General features: G+C 50.9%; 7 protein-coding genes across 7 annotated transcripts; 4 read left to right on the plus strand and 3 right to left on the minus strand.

Moving 5' to 3' along the window:
- Positions 1-559: 559 nt before the first annotated feature.
- Positions 560-1,240, plus strand: N7511_006761 (GNAT family N-acetyltransferase; the record flags this gene model as incomplete). Its single annotated transcript, XM_057129138.1, has 2 exons — positions 560-570; positions 628-1,240. 2 exons carry the CDS (start codon positions 560-562, stop codon positions 1,238-1,240), a joined length of 624 nt encoding a protein of 207 aa, XP_056983694.1.
- Positions 1,241-2,423: 1,183 nt separating this feature from the next.
- N7511_006762 (GTP-Rho binding exocyst subunit SEC3) lies at positions 2,424-7,031 on the minus strand (the record flags this gene model as incomplete). The annotated part of the gene is made up of 4 exons (XM_057129139.1): positions 2,424-4,454; positions 4,511-5,057; positions 5,081-6,671; positions 6,872-7,031. The coding sequence occupies 4 exons, from the start codon at positions 7,029-7,031 to the stop codon at positions 2,424-2,426; spliced, it is 4,329 nt and encodes a 1,442-aa protein (XP_056983695.1).
- Positions 7,032-7,794: 763 nt separating this feature from the next.
- On the plus strand, positions 7,795-9,081 carry N7511_006763 (nucleolar and coiled-body phosphoprotein 1 family protein; the record flags this gene model as incomplete). Its single annotated transcript, XM_057129140.1, has 2 exons — positions 7,795-7,827; positions 7,882-9,081. The coding sequence occupies 2 exons, from the start codon at positions 7,795-7,797 to the stop codon at positions 9,079-9,081; spliced, it is 1,233 nt and encodes a 410-aa protein (XP_056983696.1).
- A 581-nt stretch (positions 9,082-9,662) lies between these two features.
- On the minus strand, positions 9,663-11,471 carry N7511_006764 (F-box protein; the record flags this gene model as incomplete). The annotated part of the gene is made up of 1 exon (XM_057129141.1): positions 9,663-11,471. The coding sequence occupies one exon, from the start codon at positions 11,469-11,471 to the stop codon at positions 9,663-9,665; it is 1,809 nt and encodes a 602-aa protein (XP_056983697.1).
- A 665-nt stretch (positions 11,472-12,136) lies between these two features.
- Positions 12,137-13,809, plus strand: N7511_006765 (cytochrome P450; the record flags this gene model as incomplete). The annotated part of the gene is made up of 3 exons (XM_057129142.1): positions 12,137-12,462; positions 12,521-13,614; positions 13,673-13,809. 3 exons carry the CDS (start codon positions 12,137-12,139, stop codon positions 13,807-13,809), a joined length of 1,557 nt encoding a protein of 518 aa, XP_056983698.1.
- Positions 13,810-14,108: 299 nt separating this feature from the next.
- Positions 14,109-14,605, minus strand: N7511_006766 (mitochondrial 37S ribosomal protein mS37; the record flags this gene model as incomplete). The annotated part of the gene is made up of 3 exons (XM_057129143.1): positions 14,109-14,207; positions 14,293-14,372; positions 14,476-14,605. The coding sequence occupies 3 exons, from the start codon at positions 14,603-14,605 to the stop codon at positions 14,109-14,111; spliced, it is 309 nt and encodes a 102-aa protein (XP_056983699.1).
- Positions 14,606-14,870: 265 nt separating this feature from the next.
- N7511_006767 (DnaJ family domain-containing protein) lies at positions 14,871-16,483 on the plus strand (the record flags this gene model as incomplete). Its single annotated transcript, XM_057129144.1, has 2 exons — positions 14,871-15,245; positions 15,302-16,483. 2 exons carry the CDS (start codon positions 14,871-14,873, stop codon positions 16,481-16,483), a joined length of 1,557 nt encoding a protein of 518 aa, XP_056983700.1.
- Positions 16,484-16,721: the final 238 nt, after the last annotated feature.

The raw sequence follows: 16,721 nt of genomic DNA on the forward strand, positions 1-16,721 counted from the left end.
TTTCATTGATTCAGCAAGTTCTGAGAGGATGAAACGAAGCTATTTCACCTAAGTTAATTGTTAAACCATACTGTACATGTTTGGAACCCGAGAACATAAGGCTGAGTCCATAGAAGACGACAACAAAGGTTGAATACCTCAGCAAGTCTATAAAGATACCCCTTTTACTACACCATTCTTCCCATTTAATTTGCTACTGACCTTTTAGATTGTGATGCCTTTTCTTTAGCTGATTATCATTGGATTCTATCCATAAGTTAGTATCTAAGATCTAGCTTTGTTTCCTTAGATCGTCATAGATGCAAGCCTCTTCTTTGTCCTTGGAAAATCGAAGAATGCTTTCTGTACCTATATTCAAGACAAAATAATAAATTTACTATGCATGAAGGTCTACCAGCTGCAAACAATATCCACGCGATCAGGCGTGACGGATAATAAGGAGGTCTGGTCCCCATGGAGTAAAGTCGAGGCCAAGGCTTCTCTTCCTGTCCCGCTTTTGTGTCTTGACAGCTCTCGTCATATAAAACCCGCTTGAAACCACTTGAAACAACTTGAACCAATGGCATCAACGTAAGTACTAATATTCAAAACGCCAACCCAAATCCACAAATACTCAACATTCCATAGCTCAGTCCACGCTGGATCCCCTGACATAACTATCGTGCGGGGAACAGTGGATGACGCTCCGGCAGTCCTCGATATCCTCGATACCGCAGTCAAATGGCTAGTATCGCATGAAAGAACTGGACAGTGGGGATCAGCCCCATTTTCCGAGAATCTCAAACGCGCCGAACAACTCAGAGAATTCGCAACCACCGGCCATGGTCTCTGGCTCGCCATCAAGGTTGCTGATGATACGCCTATCTCTGACGATAACCCCCAAACTGCGAAGGGAAGAATCCCGGGTATCATTGTAGGAGCGCTTGCCGTCGGAGAGCGAGTGCCTTATGTGACTCCTGTCTCCGAGCCTGAGCTTTACGTGCGACTCCTAGTCACGGATCGACGATGGGCGGGCAATCAGATAGGTAAACGCCTTTTGGATCATGCTCGTGGTCTTGCCAACAAGGATGGAGTCTCATTACTACGAGTGGATTGCTATGCAGGGAGTGATGGCAAGTTGGTTCAATACTATGAGTCACAAGGATTTAAGCGATCTGAAAGGTTGAATGTGGAAGGCGTCTGGCCCTGTCAAGTGCTTGCTCAACGTTTAGATCAAGTGAAAGAAGAGGGGGAACCTTGATTCAATCTTTGCCAGGGCATTTACAGTCGCTATAAACAGGACACCTTGGACCAGCAAGAATGGTGAACATCCTAGTCATTGTTGAACACAAGACCATTCCCCCTGGTAAAAACGTTGTACAAAGTTAACGCATATTTCCACTATTTAAATTATCCGTAAGCAGTCGGAGAAGTATTCAAAGCGACAAACGTGACCCATGTAGCGAGTCAGAGATCGATGAGATGCGATGGAAGCTGGGAAGTCAACTAGGTCAAGAGCCGAGAATACAGACAGCCACGAGAAGATATAAACTAATAAAACACACCCAAAACCAACAAGATAGAGAGACTCTCACGTAACACCTAATCCTAGTAATGTTCCGAGATAAACGGAGCTGCATCAACACGGGTACGTCCGTCCATGGGGAATCAAGACAATCACACCATGGACACCCCCCAATCCATCCTGTCCCTCTTTTGCGTAGGGAACGGTACAATGACCGCCGTGTGGAAGTAGACTGAATGATGCAGTTGACAGTATCTCATATTGATCTTAGAATCCAGCAGGTATGCCGTAACCACGGAGCCCTGGCTCAAAATGAGACAGGTGGTTGGACATCTGCATGGCAAGCCATGCAATGCAAACGAATTCCTGAAAGAGCCGACACCCACTCCCTCGCCCGCACATGCAAAAGATACTACTGGAGGAGAGAGAAAGGAAGGTGAAATTGCAGAAGAAGTGGGAGCTGTATGTATCTATTCTTTGGCGCTAGCCTCATCTGGAACTAAGTAAAAATCGACATTCCAACGGTTATCTCAACCATGGGCAGCTACAGCCTCGTTTTTGACATGTTTCATGTATCCATTTCTGAGCTGTTGGATCAGTTTGACCATAAATAGGCGACAGGCACGCGGATCCAACGAGCTCAAACCCCTGCTGCACATTCGGGGTTGGTGTTACATGGAAGCGAGCTACTCATTTACACTGCACAGGTGCTCAAAGATCATCTGTAAAAGCCTGATATTACATAAAGCTCGAACGAGCCCTGATTCCAAAGAGAAAAGCCAAGAATTGCCTGACAGTGTCTTGATATATGCGCTATGTATACAAACCCCTAACCCCACTCGCCATGACAAGAATCCCATACCGGATTAGAGAAGAAGTAAAAAAAAAGGAATCAAAGAGGAAGGTCGCAATTCACCACTCATTTCCTGAACATGCTAAGAGTCTCATCTTTCCGCCAATCCAGATCCAATTGACCTTCATAAACAGTATCAATGATGCGGCGCGTCCGGTCATAAGCATTCTCATACCGCTGTTCGCAAGCACGAAGAACCTTAACAACAAGACTGCGACTCAGACCAGGATCATCAGCATCGCCAAAGTGCTTCTCGACTCGCTTGCGCAACATCTCGATTCCACGTTTGATTTCCTTATTGTCATATGAGGAGAGGACCTTCTTCGCCACCATGCGGGAATGGCTGGCGCGGGCAGCAATGTCGGTGGGATTCCCGCCAGCGGCGAGAAGGTTATCGATTGACTGGACAAAGTCAATGAGCTTGCCTAGCGGGCGGTGGATGACCGAGTCAAGGTAGAGTCTCATGTGCTCTTGGAAGTCTTGTTGGGCGCGGTCTGTCCAGCGTTCCAAGGAGGGGATGTTGTGGACGTCTACTTCTTCGACGTAGTGGTTCATGTTTTCGATTAGGAGAATGTGGTAGTTGAGGACTTCCTTGTCTTCTGGGTCTCCGGCACCGGCTGCCACGCCGGGTGGTTGACCGGGGGCTTCCTTGGCGATGAATTTCAGGGACTCCCACATGGCGCGGTTGATGCGGTCATAGGCGTCGTTCACACTGATGCGAATGTCGACTATGTCGCTTGATGGGCCTGAGAGGAGGGTCTCGACTGCGTTGGAGAAGTTGGGGAATACTCGCATGAAGGAGATTACTCCCTTTCTCTTGTTCACCTTTACTTTGGTGTCTTCGATGCCTCGAATTTGTTCGTCGACGAATCGGTTAAATAGACCCATTAGGCGAGAGTGCATCTTTTGTAAGGAGTGAAGGATGAACTCTTGGTTTGTGTCGTCGAAGTCGACCATGGCGGTCTCCAAAGCGTAAAGGATACCGATTCCTTGGAGGGGATCAGCCTGCATCGCCCAGTCCACAAGACTCTGCATGTCATTAGGCCAGAAGGAATAGATCTCATCCATGATCTGCTCTACTCGCTTCGCCATCGCGCGATCCGGGTCGTGCGACTGGCTGGCAGAGAAGTCGGGGATCGTTCGGCGTTCTGGAATTGAGGATGCGACCAGATCAGAGAACTCAGCACTGGAAAGAGAATCAAGGTGGAAGAAATGAACAATGAAGTTTTGTTCCTGGGCCATCATCTTCAACGTCTCACGCAATGTACCCGAGAATGCCTCGCATGGCTCAACCCTGCCCTGTTTCTTTTCCCCCGAAGCCAGTCGAAGGCCAGCGGCGGCTCGTACTGTCTTGCCTCGTCGCACGGTCAATTTCCGCGCGGCCATGGTAAGACCCTCGGTTTCCTTCTCTTTTTCTTGGTGGGTAAAGAGAAGTTCTTGCTCATCACCAGTGGGCTTGCGAGCCGTTTTCTTCCAGGCCAGATTATTATCCCGGAAGTCACCTTGATACGAGGGCTTGGATTGTTGCTCGTAGAGACCGACCAGGCCATGCCATTCCGCCATGCTAACTTCCTTCGCAAAGAGCATCAGGGCATTGTACCTCCAAATCTCTTGACGGAAATGATCACGCGCGATAGTGTCAAGCTTCATTGCATCCTTGGCACCGTTGGCCGCCGCATCGGTTCGCTTTTGTTCGGCCATTTTGAAGGCCATAGCCATGAATTGCTTCAAGCGCTGGAGGAAGACCATGGCAGTGGATCGGTACTCTTCCTTCTTCTGCTTGATTGCACGCATCTGGCCAACCTCAGTATCAGCGTAGACACCGACGCTAGAGTCGACCTGACGTTTCTTGTTTTGACCAATATCAGAGTCGATCATGAGCATAGCCTTGTACAGTATAGAGAGAGCATGTTCACTGTCCTTGAGACCATCGAGATTGCTCAATGAAGCCTCCTTGAGGGGACCTAGCTCGGAAGAAGAGATCGAAAGGGTCTTCAATAGGTTCTGGAGTTCGTTTTGCAGAAGCTTCTGGTTGGCTGTCTGCACCTGCAGACCTTGGCCCTGAGCTTCAATATACGCCACATCTTCGTGAAGAGTCTATCATAATGTATCGTTAGCGGAATGACGATCGAGTCTATATAATCCCAACTTACGTTCAACTCATGGGAGTAAAGTGTCAATAGACCATCAAGCTCATCACACTCTTCAATAGTCCTGTCAATCAGGCTGGCAAGTTGCTCAACCTTTCCTTCTTGCTGTTCAAGGTTGCCAAGCCAGCTGGTAGCCTCTACGCGGCCAATCTCACGACGAACATCTGCTTCCAGATCTTCAATCTTCTGCTCATCAGCCAACCGGCCGTTCCACCCAAGATCGGAGAGGATGTCATCAAAGTCAATGCCGCGGCCATCCAGAACACCTGGGTTGATTCCAAGGGCCTGGCAATATTTCAAGGTATTGTCCTCGCGGCGTCTGCGGCGACGTCCTTGGCCAGATGGAGACGGTGTCCTTGAACGGGTTTCAACCTGCACAACATCCGTGAGAGTGTTCTTGGATGAGTCAGGGATATCTACATGGGGTACCACAGGAGCGACTGGAGCTTCTTCAAGCTGAGGCTCTGTGATTTCCACCGTTGGGGTTTCAGGCCCGGATGGTGGCTGCAGCAGATCCTTGTCGGACCTTTCTGCCTTCTCCGCCACTGGACTTCGGGGGGATCAGTCGCAGACCGAGTAAGCGAAGGGGCTGGAACAACGCCGGTGATACCATCGGGACCGGCTTCCTCTGCTTGTGACTTCTTTGCGGCTGCCAGCAGTCGCTCACCAGCACCGCCAGGTCTAGGTTTAAAAGCCCCGTAAGCAGCCGCAGCCTTTTTGAATGTACCTGCAATATCTTTGCCTGGCTTTTTCTTGATCATGGGACCGAGGCCTGGCCGGTGAGGCTCGAGCTCTCCAGATTCTCCCACCGAAGCAGATGTAGGCTCAGAAGAGGGTTCCTCTGTGGGAGAAGTTACTACAGAAGGGGTGACTGCAGGGGTCACTTCAGGAGACTTGACTTCCTGGGCGGACTCAACGGGCTGAACAGGCTCAGGCTCCTCTGAAACCATGTTAGCAGCGTATAAAGCAGCAGGCTCCGCGGCTAGTCCCTCAATTCCGGGTGAATAAGATGCTTCACGCGACTCTGACTGGCCTGCGATTGACAAGCTTCCCGGCAAACTCCTTTCTTGGGGCAAGGGTGGTTGGTTTAATGGAGACGGTTTATCACCACCATCGCGTTGTGGTGACCTCTGCCCAAAGCTGCTAACTGGGCTTGGGACTACATCTCTATTGTCAACGGCAGAGGCTGGCGTGATAGGACGAAGTCCGTCTGTGCTGCGCACCTTCTCCGGTGACTTGTCCAAAGGAGGTTGCGCGGCAAAGGTCGGGAGTTTGGGTCCGGGGTCTTGACTGCGAGAGGACGCTGGGCGCAGTGAGTCTGGAATGCCGCTATGGCTAGAACTGGGAGGAGTATCTTTGCTCTTTGCATCGGAGGCAATACGCTCGGCAGCTCGTGGTGGAGGTTGCAGCTCTTGAGGCCCCGAAGGAGTCCCTTTGGGCAAATCGAAGGGCGAGGGCGCCGGTTTTCCATGGCCAGTAGATGGCCGCGAGCCTGTAGATGGTCGGGACATCTGCTCGCGGCTCTTTTGTGCACGAAGGATGGGGTCTTCGGAAGCCTTCCTCCGAGGTGGTTCTCGCGGTGCATCGCGACCAGGATCACGACCTCGATATGATGGTTGTAGCGAAGGCGGCACCGCACTCTCAACAGGGCTTGCCGCAGCTCCTCTTGACGGGGGGCCGTTGGGTGGCCCGGAAGGCCCAGGTTGTCCCGAGCCTGAAAGCTGTTGGCGCTCCCTTTCATCGAAGCCGATGAGATTTGGAAGTCTTCCATTAGTGTATTTTTTGAAGATCTTGACCAAGCTCCCAATGAAAAACTCCTTTTCCTTCGGAGTTCTCGCATGCCAGTAGTAGGGCTTGCCTATCGTAACTGTGAAACCATTGTGTCCGGCCCATTCCTTCTGTTGTTGTTCTGTTGGCGATTGGGGAACGAATGCGGAGAATGATTGGATCGAAGTTAGGTCGTCAAGCATCCAGGTCTTTCCAATTGAGAAAGATCCATCGCTATTCTCACGAGCTTTGTGCATACGAACCCGGCCTGACCGGCGCACCGAAACTATAATGACACGGGGTTTCTTGTTCTCAGATGAGGCATTGGGCGGGGAGGGGCTAGAGGGGTGCGCTGCATCTTCAACGATGCGGACATGTGTGATGTAGGACTCGACCACTATAAATCAAGCAATTAGCAGCAGTCCAAAGAGCCAAAGTCGGCGGATTGGCTCCTTATGTCATCGGGCATGCTGAGCGGCGATGCGACTTGTCTGGACACAATGTACACCACTTTCGCCATGTGTCTACCAACAGCTCCGCGCTAGAGCCAGGGGTGTTTTGACGAGGCCAAGGGAGAGCCGTTCGCGGGATACGTACAAGTGCCGTCAGCATCCTTCTTCGCATAACAACTGTGAATGATGCGCTTCTTCTCGTCGTCGAAATGGTCTGCTTTTGACACGTTGCTATCACTCGGACTCGTACGCGGATCAGGCCCGCGATTTGGCGGAGGTCCGCGGGGGCGGTCTCGGCCGTTCATTGTGTCGTTGGAGGGACACGGAGCTCACTGGTGGGTAGTGTCGAGATCAAGGGGACATGATCCGGAGGGTCGGGGATTCACGCGCCGCGGGAATTGAGATCCAGTTACAATGCAGGTGAGCGCGGTCAAGTGAAACAGAGTTAAGAGCACTCGCGGTGGGCGCTCCGGGGTAATGCGAGACAGTTCATCTGTTTGGGTGGGCACTGGGCGGAGAGCTTGGAGCGGGTTATCGAGTTGATCCGGCGTTACCCTCAGGTATGCAACATCCGAGGCAATTTTGGGGATTTCAATGCAACCAAGTCAATGGACATACCAGAGCTCTTTTCATATCCCAGAAGAGAACGATATATGTAGGTTCCCGAAGTAAAAGTTAGTCCCTGTATGCTGCATGCTGGCCTGAATTTTCAGGATTATTCGTGAAATCTACTTGAATGGTAAGATGTTTCTTCGTCAAATATCGTTCTGATGCAAGCATTGTAATTGAATGTCCCTTATACCTAAGAACAGAACACGACTACTCTCAATGCTCTCTCCAGCTCTCTCCAGCTTCCCTGTCTTTGTATAGAGTCTTTGCCGCTCGGTCCACGTGAAAGGCTAGACTTTTACCGCCCTCAAACAGCCAATCACCGGGATAGAATTCCTCACCGCCTCCTTTACTTTTTTTCTTTTTCTCTTTTTTTTTTTGGTTCCTGGCCAAAACTCGTCTGATATAGTCCTCCGTTTGACCTTTTCTTCCTTTGTGTTGATCCGGTATCCTGTCGTTATGGCTAAAATTTCTTCCCAGGCTTCGGCCAAGGTAGGTTGCTTGCTTGAACAATTTGCAGAATCTGTCTGACAGTACATTCCTCAGTCTCCTAAGAGCGCAAACACAATTCCTCCCCAGTTGATCGCCTCGGTTGCTGCTTTCCTCGGCGAGAACTTCCCTCAAACTGCCGCCGCTTTCACCAAAGAATTGGCCAAGTCGGGTAACAAGAGTGACAACAAGAATGTTTCCTCCCTCCTCGACCTCTTCAAGGCCTCTGCCGTGAAGGCTGCCTCGACCAGCTCCGAGGAGTCGGACGTTGAGATGGGAGATGCCAAGTCTTCCTCCTCTTCCTCTTCCTCTTCCTCCTCTTCTTCCGACTCGGACAGCTCCAGCTCAGACAGCTCCAGCTCGGACAGTGACGCCGACGATGAGGACGACGACAAGTCCGCCGTGGCCCCCGTCTCTGCCAAGAAGACCTCCGGCGTGAAGCGCAAGGCTGAATCTAGCAGCGAGTCTAGCAGCTCTTCTTCCGACTCATCTTCAGAGTCTGAAGATGACAGCCCCAAGGCCAAGAAGGCCAAGATCTCTCCCAAGGAGTCGCCCAAGAAGGCCGCTAAGGAGGATTCCTCTTCATCTTCCTCTTCCTCTGATTCCTCGTCCGACTCTTCTTCCTCTTCATCTGAGGAGTCTGAGGATGACAGCCCTAAGGTCAAAGCCTCCGTCAAGGTCGAGGCCAAGGAGACCCCCAAGGAGGCCCCCGATTCTTCCTCCTCAGACTCTTCCTCTTCTTCGGAATCCTCCAGCTCCGAGTCCGATTCCTCCAGCTCTTCCGAGTCCGACTCATCTGACTCTGACTCTGACTCTGACTCCTCGGATTCGGAAGACGAGAAGAAGGCCAAGGCGACATTGAAGGTTGCTAAGAAGACCCCCCTCCCGGAATCCGGCTCCGACTCCGACTCTTCATCTGACACCAGCAACACCCTCGAAGCTGCTCCCGTTGTTGTGGAGAAGACCGTCACATTCAACGCCCCCTCTTCCAGTGCCAGCCCTGCTCCTTTCGACGGCCAAGGCAAGAAGAAGCACACTGGAGCCCGGCCTACCCCCCTGGCTCTGCTCAGTGAGCTGCCCCATGACCACCCCTCCAACGACTACATGTCATACGCATACGCAGACCGCGCCTTCGCCGATCTCTCCGTGACTCGCGGCAAGGGTTTCACCAAGGAGAAGAACAAGAAGAAGCGCGGCTCCTACCGCGGCGGCCCCATTGATATCACTGGCGGCAAGTCCTTCAAGTTCGATGACTAAACGACTCAATTCTCGCTTCATCCCTACATTGCATACTCTATGCCATAATGTCTGGTTCATCTACAGCCCTCAAGAAATTTACTTGCAAATTCTGTGAAGGAATCCCCCCAAGTCTGGTTCTGTCTTGAAGGGGCACCCGGCTTTTACTTGGTTACTGCAATGCTTGCCGCGGTGGACAAATGCTGGATATTGAACCTTCATATACCAAACATGCATTCCCCTTGTACTTTTCCCCCCGATTTCACTCAGCACGGCGCACATGGAGCTACGGAGAAGGTTATTGGACCCAAATTCTATTGCTCATTTAGCTTACAATCAAAAGTATGGGATCTTTTTTCTCTCTACCACCCATCTGACTTCCGAGTATACGTATATACATGCATTCACATAGTCCATGCTGCCTTAGAGTCCTCTTTTACCTCGACCAAGCGCACATACAGTCTCAACTAAGCTCCATGTAAGTTCCCTCAAATCCTACGATATCAAACAATCCCTCTTGCTGAAAGTTGCATCTTAACACCTTCTTTCAACGGTGTCCGTCGACGTTGATACACACCCACCATCAAAATCAACAAACAATATCAATTCCTCCTCCTCCAAGCCCCAGCCTCCTCCAAAGGCTCCCACCTCGAATCCCAACCATCCCCATCACCCTCCTCTCCATTAGATAGCGGAATATCCCAAAATGCCCGCTGATTCCTCAACTTCGACGTAACAGTCGTAGTGCCCACATCATCCCCATTGGGACGCTCATACCCCGCCAGGTCAATTGCATCTCTACTAACATCCGCTGACGGCCCTGGTCCGGTATTGAGATCCAGACAGAGATTATCTTCGTACCACCCTTTCCGGGGACCAGTCATGTCATCCGTTGAAGCGAAATCCAAGCGTACGATTCCATCGACGATGCCGGTGTAGATTGTCGGGGAAGAGGGGGAGGGAGTTGACATTGTGTAGATTGGGCCGCGGTAGGGGAGACGGCGGCGGCGGGGGTTTGGCTGGGTTGGTGGGAGTGGCGCTGGGTTAGAGAGGAAGACTGAGAAGTCTTTTTGGAGATGGGAGGGGGAGGTGGGGTTGCTTTTGTTTGTTGGAGCTGTGTCGTTGGTGAGATGTCTTTGCGATGAGCTGGGGACTTGCGCGTCGAGATAGCTGTACGGGTTGCACATGCGCATGTCGAATATCTTCACGACAGCGTCGCCGCCGGCGCCGGCAAGGAAGTGGTTGTGTCCGAATGTGTGGAGACTGTATATTGGGTTGAGGTCGGTTATATCTTTGTAGGCGACTTCGTAGGGGCTCGGAGAGCGGAGGTCGTGTAGTCGGACTGTGTAGTCATCCCATGCGGCTAGGAAGACTTCTCCTGGGGGACCGGCTAGGGGGTGGGTGTTGAGAGGTTCGATGGCGCCGATGTTGGCTTTTCTGGTCAGGGCTTTGAAATCGGAATCTAGATTGTCGATGCTGATTGTTCGGTAGGGGGAAATGCCGCTTGGTGTGACCTTGGAGATGCATAGAGAGTCTTTCACGTCGCCTGTTGATACTGCGACGAGGGATTGGGATAGCAGTTTTGAGTACTTGTTTCGTAGGGGGCCCTCTGTGCGCAGCCATGTGAATGGCTCGACTTCCTCTTTGTCTGTTAATGTGTGGTAGAGGGCAATGGATCCGTTGTCAAAATGTGCCCCCAGCACAGGGTCTGGATCGTCACTTAGATCTGTGTTGTCGAGCTTGAGTCCATATGTCAGGAACCTTTTCTTGTAGCTGTGGGTGGCATCGTTCGGTGAAATTGTAATGTGAACAATGTCACCTCGGATTCGGCCAAAGATCAGATGCTCGACGTCGGTCTCATAGCTGTATTCGGGTTTCGAAGATAGGAGATGCAGAGAAGAGATATCATCATAGCTGCTGACTTCCTCAACATCATTGAACATGATCCACTTCTCTTGAGGATGAACACCAGTTTGCTTGATCCGCATCACCAGCTGGTTGGCCGCACCCCAGGCAAGCACCTCTTTCCTATCTGCCCAGCCTTTCCCATTCCAGATTTCATATGAGTCAATCACAGGCCGGTATCCGAGAGTCGGATTATCAGACCGTGAGACATCATGACAACCAATCTTGATCGCAGTCTCTGATGGCACAACAAATCGGCCGATGATGGCTTTTCGGTCCAGAGCCCGGGACCGGGAAGTCAAGGCTTGCGCTGCATCTTTCCAACATGGAGGTGTCTTGACAGCTGGAAATCTGCTTTGAACAAAAGCCCGGAAGATTCTCGAGTCTTCGGCGGAAATAATCTCGTTCAGTCGACGGCATGTCTGGGACAGATGGGCTAATGCATTGGCTGTTGGGAGATATGTTGCAATATGGTATATTATCTCTGAAGGAAGATCGGACAACATCTTGACAGTATATAAGATGTGCTATGGGTGCAGAGCTGCGGGATTCTTAGATCATTCCGACTTTTTTTGTCCGAGTCGTACTTTGGCTTTGCGCCAGGCAACGTTGAGCGGCAGGTAGTAATGGATATACCAAGGACTCACATCCAACCCATCGCACGTAGAGACCACAACTTGAGGCCACAGTCACTGATCGCGTGAGAGCCTATTGAACATTTTGATAAACACCCATTGTGGCTATGACGTAAGCACGTGCCAGTCTCCCTCGCTTGATTTCTTTTTTTTGCCGGAAGTCTTGTAGAAAATAAGTGATTCTATGAGAATAAATACTCATAAGTAAGGTCCTTCTGAACTAGAGATAAATCAGCCAATCCAACCATCTCGTCACTTGGCCGCTTACTGAAATATCCCATGTTTCTTATCGGATTGCGGGGAGTAATGCAGCCGTTTTCGTTGGCCACAGTTCTCCAAGCGGGGAGGACTTTCCCTCTTGTCGGCAAACATTGAGACGAATCGGAGTCACGAATGAGCCGATCTGAGCTAGGTTAATCTTGCAATTAGGGATCATCCTCGGCACCACCTGTAATACACGGCCATGAGAACTTTATACTTCCTTATCTACTTCCCCTCTTGATTCTCGAGACCGAAGGACAACTCTTCCATTCACCATGTTGTCAATCACCACATTAGCTATAGTAGGCCTGGCGGTTCTCGTCATCTACAAGGGGATCATCTATCCGGCATTCCTATCGCCATTATCCAAGATCCCCAATGCCCATTGGAGTGCTCCCATCTCCCCAGTCTGGATGCTCTGGAGACGATTCACAAGCCGGAACAACAGGACCATCCAAGCAGTCCATGAAAAGCAAGGTCCGATTGTCAGACTCGGGCCATCCGAGATCTCCGTAAACTGCGTCGACGGCGGAATCAAGTCTGTCTACACAGGCGGATTCGAGAAACATGACTGGTACCCCCGAGTCTTCGGTTCATTTGGGTCAGTCGGAATCAATTTCAACCTCTACAAGAAGAATTGAGCTAACCAGCTAGAATAGAACCGTCAGCATGTTCACCATGACCGGAAGTAAGGCCCACTCCAACCGGAAGAGGATGCTGTCAAATATCTACTCTAAATCAACCTTGCAGACGTCTCCTCATTTGGGTGTTGTATCCAATGCAGTCATATTCGACCGCCTGCTACCTCTTCTCCAAGAAGCAGCATCATCCGGTAAAGAAGTGGATGTTCACGATCTAAACCAGGGACTAACAATGGACTTTGTCTCATCCTACCTATTTGGACTTCAAAATGGAACAACATTCCTCCAAGATGAGTCTCTCCGGAAACACTGGCTTCATCTCTACCTATGCAGAAAGCCCTTTGAGTTCTATGCCCAGGAAGTGCCCTACCTGGATGGATGGCTGAGACGCATCGGCCTTCGCGTGATTCCGAAGTACTGCGATGAGGCCAATGCGTATCTCGATGCGTGGGCTTTAGATCTGTGCGACAGGGGTGATCACTTAATCGCATCGACTGAACCGGGCGTTGAGCCTAGCGTGTACAAGCAGCTGAAACAAGCTCTAGACAAGGACTCAGCAAAGAAGGGCGTGGCGGATGTGGATAGAGCCCAGCAGCGACTTGATATCGCCTGTGAGATGTATGACCAGTTAACAGCCGGCTTTGAAACAAGTGCCGTGGGTCTTACGTATCTGCTTTGGCAACTTTCTCGGAATCAAGACGTGCAGGACAAACTCAGGGAAGAGCTTATGACTCTCAACCCTCGGATCTCGTATCCAAAGTCTGCGGAGCTTCCGTCTGCCAAGTCGATTGATAACCTGCCTCTATTGGAAGCTATTGTGACGGAGACGTTGAGGCTCCATGCTCCCATCCCCGGGATTCAGCCTCGGGTGACACCATCGCCGCCTTGTACTTTGGCCGGGTATGGAGAGATTCCGCCTAACACTAGAGTGAATGCTCAAGCCTATTCTCTGCATCGCAACCCGGAAGTCTTCCCTGACCCGGAGAGCTGGCAGCCGAAGCGGTGGTTAGTTGATGACAACTCAGCTGCTGAGCTGGATGAACGACGTCGGTGGTTCTGGGCATTTGGAAGTGGAGGGCGCATGTGTGTTGGGAGTAATCTTGCACTGCAAGGTAAGTCCTGGATAGAGGATGAAACTGAAAAGGCTCAGCGCTAATATACGCTCAACAGAGATGAAGCTGGCCGTCGCAGCGATATACACCAATTTCCGCACTACCATTGTCGATGATGACAAGATTGAAGCCATCGATGCGTATACCGTGAAGCCACAAGGTGACAAACTGATCCTAAAGTTCGAAGCCGTATGAAACGAGCAAGACACACACCGCTTGTTACCCAGAAACAGTCGGAAATAAGAGTACAATCGATATTTTAACAGATGGTTCCATATCCCACATAGTAATATACTGTACACATGAGCACAAAGCCCAAAACCCATAGCGAAAGCGTAGCCAACAACGCAATAGCCACCCAACTCAGGACATTTCCAAGAGGGGCTCAATTCAAGGGTCTGCAAAAAAGTTTAAAAGAATAACCCAATAACTCCAGATAGACGACTCGCTTCGCTTCTGCTGCTAAGCCCCGGATGCAATAGCAATCAACGTATTTAGCCGAGGACACCGTCCTTCTTGCGGGGGCCAACGACCTTGGGGTACATTCTCATCAAGTGGTAGTTGACAGTGTTCTTCTTCTTTTCATGGGATTTCTGAATTGTGCATAATGCGCGTTAGTAGGGAATTCCGAGGAAGGGTGATGTAGATTGTAGATTGAGAGGGTTTATTTGGACGTACCGGTGAGTCCATGCACTTGCGCAATTGGGCTTCCAGAGCGACGCATCCCTCGGCACCGTAGCCGGTTGAGGCCCAGCAGTCTATCGAGAAGAGACTATGTTAGTAACCATGTTTTATCGTGGACAGCTTGCGCCATTGAAGATCAACACCACCAGCGAATCCATGGCGTCGGTGTCTACATACTCAGCATGGTGGACATGATTGTAACGCAGGGGTTCTGCTCATTCTGATTCGGGCGGCGAACACGGAGGTGGTTAATGGTGTTCAGACGCATCGGGTTCAGCCGGGTCGAAAGGGATCCCTTGGGTGCCATGATGGGCGATGATGAGATTCGGTGGAGCAGCAGTGACGAGAGCTAGCGGTGAAGCAAGAGACAAGATGCCTTGCACGATCGTGGTCGGAATTGACGTTGGAAACTGGCGCCGGCGACGGGAAGTCTTCGACAAACAAAATCCAACTTTGACTCCGCGGAGGTGGATGAGTCAGCAGTCAGTGACCACTGGCCACTTCTTGGGCTCTTTCTTCTTAACGTTATATTTGGACATTATTGCGCTGGTGATAGCTATTTTAATGCAAATATGGCTGGCAGACACGTCTTGCCAACGCAGCTTCGAGGTGTCTCATCGGTAGCCACCGTAAGAGCTTCGACAGCTTCTTTATCATTCTCCAGGCGGTTCTCCGCAGATTGTCCTCGCAACCAGACATCGGCATCTACGTCCAAGGTACAAGATAAAAAGACCAAAGATGAAAATGAAGAGGGGCGAGATAATGCTATGACGCGCCGTTTGGAGCAGATGACCGAAGATGCCATGCTAGAAGGTGGACGTTCAGCCCGCCGTAACATCGAGCATGCCGGGTTTTCGGAAGAATTGAAGAAACAGCTCGAAGAGCGAATAGCTGCAGCTTCATTCAAGAGCGAGCACGCTGCAGCTCACTCGATAGTTGATATGCCCGTAAGTAACACATGTAATGTGCAACCGAGCACTTATTAACCCACACTCCACTACAGGCTGGTGCAGGCCAAGGCACAAGAGAAATGGCTGCTGCTCCTACATGGACCGGAGAGGAAAGAATGGAAGATACGACATTGCGCATGCTAGACGACGCAAGCAAGCCAATCCGCATGCCCTACAAAATCCCCCAACCAGTCAACCTCCAGCCAGCCTCACAACCAAAGAAATCCCATGGCCAACGCTTAGCATCGGCAAAGGAGCGCACATCCACTTATGCATTGTCCCAGGGACCCGGTCTTTCAGAAGAAGAGCGCGAGAAAATGCGCCAACAAATGCGCGAGAATCTATCACCAGGCGCGCGAAGCATGCCAATCTCCATCTCAGGTCTGTCATCGCTGGCAGACGAACGAATCGAAGACGCTATTGCCCGCGGACAATTCAAGTCCATCCCTCGAGGCAAAGGCGTCAACACCGAGACAGATCATAATGCGAATAGCGCATTCATCGATACAACCGAATACTTTATGAATAAGATCATCCAACAACAATCAATTGTACCACCATGGATCGAAAAACAACAACAACTAGCCTCGGAAACAAGTCGCTTCCGTGGCCGTCTGCGCGCAGACTGGAAGAGACATGCTGCCATGTTAATCTCCAGCAAAGGCGGATCCCTAGAGGCACAAATGAACCGCGCAAAAGCATACGCAGCCGCCGAGAAAAGGCTAGCCGAAAAAGCCCAGCTGGAAGCTTCGCTGCGTGAACAACCATCTGTTTCTGAGATCAACGCCGATGGCCGCATAGTTCAGAAAGCCGAGTCATCGCCATCTTCATCTACAAGCAACGAAGGCGACGAAGAACCGGCTGAGAATCTTGCTCATCTGTCGCCGCTGCGCGATCCCAACTATCTCGCTATCGAGCGTGCTTATCATGAACTTGCTGTGAAACAGATCAATTCCCTTGCACGTTCATATAATCTCCAGGCTCCGCCCAGCGCTCGAAAGGGTTATCTTGATCTCGAGCGAGAGCTTAAAGCGTGCTTTGCGGATGTTGCGCCTCAGCTGGCGGAGGAGATCAGACGCCGGGCGACTGAGCGCGCTCGTCCGTCGTCGAGCGTTGCGCCGGCCTCAACATCGCTTGGGTCTTTAGGCATGGCACAGTCTGCGCGGGTCCGTGATGAGGATAAGGCGAAGGGGTATGGCATGAAGGAGCTGTGGAGGGATTTATTCGCCAAGTAATATGGTGGTGTACTCTTTACTTATACAATGTACAATTTTGAGATTGAACCGGCTGGTTACGGATAAAATATTGATTGATATACTCCTCGTCTCTTGCAACTGTGGATAATTGCTTGTTGATACCGGATGGCTTTGGGACATACCTCAAGTCTCGCGCTTCTAAGTAATAATAGAATCAACCGATAATTGCGTCCAGTCAGCAATTCCAAAATTCCAATTTCAGCCCTTCAAACAGCAC

Source organism: Penicillium nucicola, assembly GCF_028828085.1.
Source record: "Penicillium nucicola strain IBT 29836 chromosome Unknown utg000006l, whole genome shotgun sequence".
Lineage (NCBI taxonomy): Eukaryota > Fungi > Ascomycota > Eurotiomycetes > Eurotiales > Aspergillaceae > Penicillium > Penicillium nucicola.